This window comes from Megalopta genalis, chromosome 6 (assembly GCF_051020955.1).
Source record: "Megalopta genalis isolate 19385.01 chromosome 6, iyMegGena1_principal, whole genome shotgun sequence".
NCBI classification, from domain to species: Eukaryota; Metazoa; Arthropoda; class Insecta; order Hymenoptera; family Halictidae; genus Megalopta; species Megalopta genalis.
The window spans coordinates 24,817,645-24,828,899 of record NC_135018.1 but is presented as its reverse complement, the minus strand read 5'-3'; the positions used below and the strand labels follow the sequence as shown (position 1 = coordinate 24,828,899).

The following is an 11,255-nucleotide window of genomic DNA, read 5'->3' as shown; positions in this document are numbered from 1 at the left end:
GCAGTTTAGGAGATCGTGAAAAAAAAATCAACTTCAATGTCTACCGTGCATAGTAAATTACTTTCTCCGCTGCTTCTAGTGGTTAATCCGTTGCTGAATCGTTAAGAAACGAAACAAACTAGCACGTTCCCCTTTGCGAAAAGATGAGGTCTCGCGTTGTTCACGCAATCCAGCCACTTCTCGGCGATGTTCAACCGCTTCTCCGCGCAATGACGTAACAAACACTCTCAAAATACACGGTTGAGACTGGCGAACACTTTTTGTGGCTCTTTCTCGCGGCTCCCCGTAAAAATAGTACAGCGGCCCGAGTGCGAGAGAAAGAGATAGAAAGAGAGAGAGAGAGAGAGAGAGAGAGAGAGAGAAAGAGGGCAGTGATGTGAGTAACAACGTCGACTTGCCCGATTATCCCCCTCCCTTCTCTCCGACCGATGTGGAATCGGTCAATTATTATTCGGAGATTTTTGGGAAAACTCTCAGCTAGCTGGGATCTGGTCGATCGGCAGGAAAGAGCGATACCTCTTGAAAGCGGTGTTAGCAAGGCCGGCGCTCCGGTAGCCGCCGCTTTTAGCACACGTTCGAGTTATTTTCGCTCTTGCCGCCAAGCCTCTCGCTACCGTCTCGCCTGAAAACATATCTTCCTCGATGACGAGCCCGTCGCCGTCGTCGCTCGCCGATCTCGTAGGTGAAGATCAATCCGCGGACTCACCACCGAGGCCGGAAATCGGATTACCGTTGTCGAAACGGGGGTGGAACCACGGGGTGAAAGCCCCGAAACCCGACAGCCAGCCGCAAGAAGACCCGGACGATGAGCTCGCGAGTCGAGCCTATTTCCAGCCGCCGTGTCCTCGCGCCTTCTTTACGACTGAACCAAGCTTTTTCTCGCTTGTTAGCCCCTTCTGATAGCTCCTCGTGCATTTCTTGCTTTCCACTGTCGCCCCGTTCGATAGTCTTGGAATCTTGGTTTTTTCAGATCCGCGGCAAAATTACAGCGATGCGACTGCAAAAACGTCGAAAATGATTAAAGAAACATTATCATTGGACTGAAGTCCATGCAGTACACGTATATTTTGTGTAAAAATCTGCAGTCTAATGATCAAGATCGTTACAAAGCAGTCGGTATTTATATTAATGGAAGGATTTTTGTTCGTTTGTCGGAAGATTCTGAATCTAATTCTGTCGCCATGAAATGTAAAATAAATTACATACACTTTAAATTATTTTTAACCCTCATACGTTGCCGTTTCAAATAAATGCAGCAAAAATAATGTGTTAATATGCATTCATTTTTATTCACTGCTTAGAAGATAAATGTAGAGTTATCTCATTTCGATTTAGTTATGTCTTTCGATAATTCTTTGGTTTTTTTGGTTCATTTACCGGAATCTTCTTGAACCTTTGTGAATGGTTTCGTGTAATTTAACCAAAAACTTGACCTTTGCTTGTAAATATTGTAAGTCTTGCTGAATTATTCTAATGTAACATCAATAGTTTGTATACTTTTTATGTCCTAACATTGTATTTCTATCTTACTTTATAGTAAAAGTTTAATTTTCCATGTTCTTATTATGTTATACACTAGCCAAGAATAAAATACAATGGATCGTTTATGTAGTATTAAATTACCACAACTGTTTCCACATTTAATTTAGAGTCTATCATGAGGCCAGTATACTGGTGATTTTTGTGAAAATCATCGTACCACCCAAGTGTTAAGAGAGAGAGAGAGAGAGAGAGAGAGAAAGAGAGAGAGAGAAAGAGAGAGAGAAAGAGAGAGAGAGAAAGAGAGATAGAGAACTAGATTTAATATAACGTCAATTCCAATCCAATTTAATTCTGAAAATTCAAATGGCTTAATTGCCCGAACAGCGCACAGAGGGTAATCTAATTTTATCGTGCTAAAATCTAACGTAACTTAGATTGTATTCGCATTAAATTATTTTTAACTTTTCTGTATTCCCCGAAAATAAATACATAGAACAATCTCAGATGATATACATTCATATTCGTTGCGGAATTTAATTCCAGCAGTTGCATTTTATTTGTAGTGCAATATTTCAATATATTGACTATCTTACGGCATAATTCGTTTTCATGAAAAATTCATTTTTTGTGTAATAGAATCGTCATACTTCCAACATTGACTTTCAGATTTAAAGTTAATTGAACTTGAGATACTAATAACTCAATTGGTACACGTAATACTTATCTTTGAATACATGAGAGAGAAACTCAGAACATTCATAAGAAATGAATAAATAAAGTACAGAATTGTGAAGACATTACATTAATTTAATAGTATTGTTATATTATTTCCACCTTATTACAATGACTGGAAGAAGAAACACGTCTTCATTTAACTTCTTTTCGTATAATTGTAGAAGACTTTTAGTCTAGTTAAGTAGAACAAGGATTAACGTGGTAATTGTTCACGGTAGAAAAGTAATCGCGATTTTCATCCTGGAATGTATGTCTCAGCAAAGGAAAATATATATTACCGGTTTTTTAACAAATGAGTATGATTATAAAAGTCGTATGTATGACGCGTATCTGAAAACCTCTGCGCCCAAACGAAGCTTTCCAGATGCGCTTCCTGGTTTCTGCGCACGAGCTTTGTGAAAGACGAGCTCTTTCCGTCCCATTAATTAAGGAAAAGGTCTACTCAATTTTGGCTTCACTCCCCGTTTCCGTTTCATGGAAGCAGAACGATTATTTCCTGCTACCATCGCGCACGTGGTAGATCACCGTTGTAAAACTTCCGTTCGAGTATTTCGAAAAATTTCGGTTTTTCGCTGCTGTTGAACCGTGCGAAAATAATACATTGTTTCGCTGAACGATACTCGCACACAACCGATTGAATGACTTCGCTGCGCGTTTCGCTCCACTAATAAACTGTGCCATTTTCTTAACCGCGGGAAACCAGTTTAACCGCCGTCTCGGATTACGCAGGCAAAAGTCTTGCAGATGTTTGCAAATTCGACTAGAAAATCGAAATCCGAGTCTCGATCTTATTTCTTTGTCTTCGGAGATAGAGAAAATAGAGGAAAATATAAATGACTAAAAATAGTAATGAAACATATATTTTTTTTTAAATCGTTGTGCGAGGATAATCTAGTTACATTTTCCTTTGAGAAATACTAGCATAATTGACAATAGAAAAATAAACACGAAGTAGGTGGAAATCTAAATTGTTATTTACGATAAATAATGTTGAGCAATTTCTATCAATAAATTTGCAAGTGAAAGCAACGCAAACTGCAATTACCGTATTGCTCTTCTAGGTCTATGATTGCGGATTTTATGAATTTGTGACAAGTATAAGTTAGTCAAACAAAAAAGATGAGAAACAATGGAAGAATGGGGAATACTTTTAATTATTTTAAAATAATTAAAATTATTAATAGAATAAATCAATTTCTATTTGCCTTTCTCTTTTTGTAAAGAATGTACAAACGTTTTATTTTGCACAAAAGTCCACAGACGAATGAGTAAAATTGTTTGATCGTATCGCATACCATATACCAGATCATAGTTGAAAACTGGTTTTGTTGAGTCTACGACGCTCGACCACCTGTCCGCGGCTAGACTTAATTTAATTACTAGCGTGCCAGGAAAAACTCAGAATGAGAAAATTGCTAATTCAGTGATAAGCACGTTTGATCTTCTGCCAACCGTTCGCGTTTCCCAATTATGCTATATACAAGTTACTATACGTTGTTTATTCAACGGCGGATTGTCGATACGTTTGCTTGACCACCGCCGTTGCTTGAATCATAAAATCATCGGCTTTCTACTATCCTTTGGGAATCATGAATTGAACTCCTTTGTAAATATAAAAAGAAAAGAAAATTTCTGCTTCTTAAACAGAATATATTTATACTCTCACAGGCCTCATATTTTCAAACAAAAGAAGATTAACCAACTTCTAAATCGTCGTAATAAAGTCTAGTAATTAAACGAGATCAAACAAACTATATGGCTCACATTTTTATACTTGATGCATAATGTAATTTAAAACAATAAGAATGTAAGTCAAGGTTAGAATAAATAGGTATTCAAATAAAAGCGAAACTGACAATCTTTTAAATGTTTTCCATTGAAAGGTTTTAAAATAAAAAATAGCTCAATATTGTACGCATAAAAGAAGTTGACACAACGAACGAGATTTAGAAAGTCGCTAATAAATTGCAAGTTTTATGAATTAATGGAACAAACAAATAAGCTCGTGTGATTGAGAAACATCAACTTATTCAAATTATTGAAGGATGGAATAATTTTCTATATAGCCGGTTTGATTTCTTTCTGTTTTTATTTTAAAATACCTTTTTGTAAAATGTGACATTGTTAACGAAACATAGCGTGCTGATATAAAATGTGAAGTAAATGTAAAAGCAATGTAAATCGAATAGTCTCTAAAAAATAAAAATTAAAACAGTTACAGAGATTATTTCCTCAATTGACGGTACGTTCATTAATTCGGAGTAATTATTTATTTTAACTATGCATTTTTTCTGCCTCGAATAATCATTTCAAATAAATATTTCTACCCTAAAAATATTATATCAAATAACTATTTTCACTTTGGCGCTTCAACATTCAGACATTCTAAAACTGAAGAAACAAACAAGTCATCGTACGCTATATTATTTAAATAAAAGTGCATCAATCACTATTTCCAATACTTTTTATTCGGATGGTACCCAACTCTGTTGCCATCCTAGGATGTTCCATGTAACTATTTCTGAGGAACGTGCGATGGTTGAAAGGGAAGATGTTGAAAACACGTGATGAACCGGACCCAATATCGTACTTGAAAAACCACGCACGAGTTTGCCGGAGCCACAGCAGAAGCTCTGTACACCCACACGTTGTCCCAAATCGTTGGTTGGTGGTTTAGAGCCCACTACTACTGACACAATCGTCAGCCACAAGTCTACGTGGCGCAAGAAATACGGCCGATTGAGTGGCTATCTTTAGAGACGGGCTGGGACCCTGAAGATATGCTTCGAATGTTTCTTCCGGTATAAATAAAACTATCAACTCCAGGTAGCGGTGCTCCACGCCCGAGAAAAATCTTATCAAGGGGAGTCTATAAATTGTACCGACTTTGAACCACTTCTTCCGCTCCCCATCGCGTCGCCATATATTCAACCAGATAATTATTTCCTCTAGCGAATGTATACGATGAACGTATAAATTAATTTTGTTATCCTCGCCGCGTGAATTTAATCATTATTTCTAAACAATCGAAATACAGTCTACTGTCGAATATAAATAGCAGTATATTCTATGTATCCAGAGTTCATCTTACAAGTAATCGATTGATCAAAATTAATTAACAGAATGCTTCGTTATTACTATGTTTGTAGCCACTTAGAGCTCACGGAGTTCAAAATACACTTACGTGTTTCTTTATGGCAATCTTGTCTTTACTAATTTCTTCATTGAATAACAATGTACTTCGTTTAGAAATTATAACAGCTAAATACTTCTTGTATCTCTCCATTTCAACTTTTTTTTCCAACAACAATTAAATCCAATATCCATTAATGGATCTAGTATGCTAACTATGATCTTGTGTCTGGCACCATCAACTCTTCTACCAATCAATGATTTAACCCTCCGTTTAGTCCTCCAATTTATGTAAAAATGCTTTCATTGTTATATATTTCTTCTGTAGAATTAATACCATGATTTTATTATCGTACCGTTATATGATCATTAAAATCATTAAAATTATTGCGACAAGGAGTAAATGTCTATACAGTATAATTCGTGTATCTTAAAATAGACGTTGACAACGTTTATTTTGCACAAAAATCTGCAGTCCAACTATTTCGTAGACAATTTTAACATCGCAAAAAAATTCGTAATCCACACATCTCGCAATGTATAAAAATTCACTTATTCGTTTCTTTTCAAAAGAAGAAATCTCGAAGCGAATTATTTGTCTTCGCTTTATATTCATACTTCACCATCGTATCAGTACAACGCAAAGCAACAAATTGAATTGGGAAAACGGTTGATGGTTGAAAATTAACTAACGGTAAAGGGCAACGCACTTTATCGATATTCATACCACATTTCTAACTTCACTGTTGGCAAAATTCACATCCAGACAGAAACACAACAAACACGGGAAAAAGTATTATGTTTGTGGCTCGAAAGTGGCTGAGGAAGTAGCGTTGGCTCGGTGGACATTGGCTCTAATAAAGCGAATTAGAAAATAATTTAATGAAATATCTTTTAATTGAAGTCCTATCCGATCAGTGTTCTTCCGCGTCTGACATCTCAAGTACGACCGTCCGTTTCTACTTTCCCGCGATTTCCCGCGATTTCCCGCGATTTCCCGCGCTCTAGCGTGCCGCATCGCCGAAAGAGGAATCACGCGATCGCCCTTCGCATAGATGTCCGTGAAGAACATCGCGCCGGAGAGTAAAATGTCGTCGACGGCATCGCCGCGAGGCCGTTCGTTCTCGTATTTTTAGTGGCTCGTAAACTAGGCACTGGCCGTCGTTCGATCTCGTCGTCTCTGTTTCTCCCGCGCGCAGGGAAATACAACGTCGGACTGGCTTTTCTTGGGAGCGCAAGCAAGCGCGCCATCGCTTGTGCCTAAGTGTTTCGATATCGCCGCCTTGAAACGTCAAAGAGCACCGGCACGTGGCCATCCACGATTATGTCGGGGTGTTCTCCAGCCCTTAGCATAATTCGAATGGTGGATCTAAAGCTGCAGTATCTTTATTGTTACGTTATGCAAGAAAATAAATTGCAGGCCGTAATCAGGGTTGAAAAAATTTTGTCAAACTTTCTATTATTATATAGAATTTTTTTGAAAATAATCTATTTTTTAATTAAGAAGTTTATACCATAATGTATTTTATTGGCTATTTCGCAAAGTTAAATTATTTGTTATTTGGTCTAATTTTGATGCGTTATTCGATTTTTATGGGAACCAATGGTTCTTGAAAAGTTGAAGCGATGTACCTGAGATTATTGACAAAGGCAGAAAAACTTCAAATAGTTGCGTATCAAAATGATTGTCCCTTGCAGGAAAACTTTCAAAGAAGATTGGATCCAAAGCCTTAAATGCAAGGATTTGAGCACATGAACAATATGCTGATATCAATGCGTCAAGTTTATAATATTTTTGTAATATGTGTAAAATGAAAACCTAGATAAATAACCATTGGAAATTACGTCCAAGGATATCCGCTATTTTTCTTATAGCGTAGATACAGATTTTACAGTTTATTGATCTCTGTTTTGAACAATTGTTTAAGAAGTGTATTTTCTTTTCAGTTAGAATGAATCAAGAATTGATTACTGTATTTTTGGGTTTTTGTTTGATGTCTATGAATGAGTTGTAACAGCATGTGGCAGCTACCCCCTACGCTCGCCAGCAGATGGCCAACTAATCGACACCTTCCCCACTACTGCCCAATCTGTCACTGATTCGCATATCTCTGTAGCCGTTTGTTATCAATGAAAATATCTTCCTCGTCAGATATTTAAGTAGATATAATAAGAGCTTTTAATCAATGCCTATCGTAATAGAAAATATGCGAGATGCTGGTTTGTGTAGAAGCTCTCTCAAATCGACTGTTTAAAGCACGCCATCAATGAGGACTTAGTTGCGGAAGTAAGTTGGAAGAACAAAATTAATTTTAGAAACGATTATAACGCTGACTTTCACATATAAGTTATTTCTAAAAGTATTCTTGTTCAGAAATTAGTTTTCAGCGGAGTACAAGTAACAATAAATCTCTGTTTGCAATGTACAGGATACAAAGATTCGTGTCAGTCATTGCGTATTTTCTCAATAAAGGTATTGGAATTTGCGTGCCATAAATATTGCCATAAATTGCGATAACAATTACAAACAATTAATTGGTAGATACCAAAATTAGAATAATGAAAAATAATAAATAAGCGACTATATGATCTTCGACGAACGATAGTAATCTGATCGTGAGTCGTAGTAATTACATTTCAAATGAACTAAGAATTGCATTGATTTACAGTAATGGATGAGAAGAGAATTAAAAATATCCCTTCCTCTTTTTCAGAATTGATTCATAATAATAATAATAATAATAATAATAATAATAATAATAATAATAATAATAATTCAGTGGTAAAAGAAAAATTTTAGTCAAGTGGTATTGTGATAATGAATCGAAAAATCTCATCGTTAACGAAAAGGTGTAGAACACAGGTCGCGAACAACAATAGATGGTCCAGCCGTAAAATCGAGATTCTGTGGTATCGCTTATTTTTCGCTCTCGATTCGACAATCCGTTTAGAAGCGGAACGAGTGGGTGGACACTATAGGAAATAAAAATAGAATTGTTTTGTGTCGCTCTATTTATATTTGTTTGCGAGTCTCTGCTCCACTGGGAAGATCAGTTCGAGATGGTTTTCGTAGCCGGTGAATATTCGGGTGTTATATAGGTCAATGATTAAATAATGTTAACAATAAAATGACTGTTAAAATCAAGACACTGTCATTAGATAAAAATGTGTTCGAACGTCAAAATAACAATGTCGAAACATCTTTTACTCTCAATTATTATTTTATAGAAAACTTTATTAACGATCACTTAACTAAACCCTAAAATTGTATAAAATCTTGTCAAATTTAATCTATCGAAAACAAAAGAAAGTTTCTGCATGTAACTCTAAGGTTACTATCGCACAACTTTTGCTTTCATTTTTCTTTGTGAAAATGACCAGTGGAGTTAATCCACTTTAAATGGTAAACCGTTTACAACGTAGCGTCGATAGTACTGATAGTAGCGAATGATAGTACTATGCGAGATAACTTTTAATGCATCCATTTTGTCGTCCATTTGTCATAAATAATATTACTTATATAATAGAATGTATTCAAGAAATTATGAAAATTTCAGGATATGTATTATATCTTTTCCCAATTATATAAATGGTTGATAAATCCTTTACCAAACAATAGATCAGTTTTACCCTCTCAGAGTGATTTTCTTAATTACATATTTGTATATCCCCAAAGTTCTCCTCGTTAATAAAAATTAATCATTTATTCGTTTCACTATGTTCGTCCTAACGTGCACTAATCCATCACGTTGTAGAGTTTCTCAATACTATTAACAAAATCTCGTTTGTCGCTAGAATTTTGTCGTCCGCTCTAACAAACGTTGTCCACGATCAAGAAAAGCATATCAGTTTCTCGGATTCCAAGTTGCGATTCAAAAATTGTGAAAACATAGGTTCCCACACTTCGGAACGCTGTGCTCGTTCTCACGCGTTGTATCTTTCTCTTTCTTTCCCTGGTTAACCGAGCCCAACCGCGCTTTGCCAGACTTTCTGCGGGGGTGTCCGCAGCCTCGAGTTATTGCTATAGTCCGGCCACCGAACGAGAAACACGATCGCTAAAGACGATATACAGGAAAACAAACGCAACAGTTGGGACAACAATTAGGAGAATTCAGATCAAACAATGACACGCAAAGTGACTTCGCGTTCGAAAGAGTCCGAGCCGGCCACGAATAGAATAGAATCGAATTCGGGAACCAGAAGAGAGTACATAAAAAGAAGCAGAAAGAAAAACGAGGGAAAAGAGTTCGAAGGGGAAGAGGCGAGAGAGCCTCGGAACCGCTTTTGTGACTCTATTCCGGGGATGTCGTCACCAAAAATGGCGACGTCCACCTGTTCCCTCGGTTTGCAACGCGCTTCCTCTGTCGTGGATCATGTCGACGGTTTGGAGACGAGATCGGGAGCCCGGAATGTTTGAAAATCGACGTAGATCGATGAAGAAATGTTCGGGGAACACGTTGCTGTCCATATCCAATGATTGTAACCCAACACCCGCGTGGCTCGTCCACCGGACCGCACCGAGCGGAACGGAGCGGAGCCGGCCAAGAACGCTCGGAACTGCCAAGCCACCGACGATAAGCGTAAAACTTGCTCGCGAAGGATTAACTTTCCATCTTCTGTAACGCAAGGCCGATTTCAAGGATTATTGTGTCCGAGAAATTCATCGGTCACCCCACGTTACGGTCGTATAGCGTTTCAGAGGATTCCAGTAGCATTAGCGCCCGCGAAATAAATGCTTTTCAGCGAAATTAATTAGCGATTTTATACGATCGCGAATTGATAGTAGTTTCAGGTATTCGGAGCATTCTGCGAACTTTTAGATCCGTACACTTGATAGTCTTTAATGTAGCACGTACTCAAATATTTTGAAGTAATTCCAATGTATGTGCATCGTTTTGAAATGAATCACTGTTTCAGGCATGAGCGCCATAGAATGTGGATATTTACGTATTCTGTCGCGATATTTCTTCTACTTTAGCACTGCGCTCGGATGTTTCAAATAGTCTGCAACTCTGATGTTGTGGCGGAGATTCAGACGTTACTACACAAGATAGAAAAACGTTCTTGATCCTTAATTAGTTGGGTCTTTTTGCAGCATTATTCTGTTAGTTCCAGTGTCCAGAAGAGTTAGAAAAGATACCAGAAGATTTATTAAAATTCTTAACAGATCTTTACTTTGCATAATATATTAATAAGATAACGATACAAAAAATACAAGACACTACATACAAAATTGTAACAATTACTTACACAATCGTCTGACGGTTAATTCTAACAAAGTTCAATCGACTTAATAGATTGTAGTTACGTCTTCCATATCCATTGATGTGGCGCGGCAGAAATATTGAATAAGATTCTCAGTAAAATATGAAAGCATTCGATTGTAGAGACCAAATTGCTGATGAGTGTCCTCACCTGTTAATTACGAAACAAAATTGATTCTTTCGAATGTTGAATATTTAGTAGATTATAAAGTGGTGATTACTTCATGTGAATCATTTCATCGATTATTCTCTGTTTCTGATGTGTTAGTGACCTGATGCGTTCATGTTCACAGATGCGAGAAGTTGCACGACATGCGACAAGGTGCTGGCCGAACTGGAGAAGATCGACGACGACACGGACCATTTCGGGGTCGACTTCGTCAAGATCAACGACAAACGACTGGCGAAACAGTATGGCATTAAAAACTTCCCAGCTCTCACGTACTTCCGTGAAAAGGAACCGATTATTTACGAAGGTTGGTTCATTCAATACGATATCATTTTACATAGTACTCGAAAATAGTTGCAGAATAAAATCTTGTTTAATATTCATTAAATTTCATTGTACAGCTTAATTCGACCAATTAATTCATAATCTCATATTTTGAACAAGTGCATCAAATTGTATCACTATCATGAAGA

General features: G+C 37.1%; 1 protein-coding gene across 8 annotated transcripts in view; it reads left to right on the top strand.

Moving 5' to 3' along the window:
* Nucleotides 1-11,255, top strand: part of hlk (hulk) — a 50,770-nt gene that overhangs the window by 6,667 nt on the left and 32,848 nt on the right. For all 8 annotated transcript variants that reach the window (XM_033473900.2, XM_033473902.2, XM_033473898.2 and 5 more), the window contains exon 2: nucleotides 10,907-11,089. In XM_033473900.2, the coding sequence (XP_033329791.2) occupies nucleotides 10,907-11,089 (183 nt within the window). The remainder of the gene's footprint in view (nucleotides 1-10,906; nucleotides 11,090-11,255) is intronic.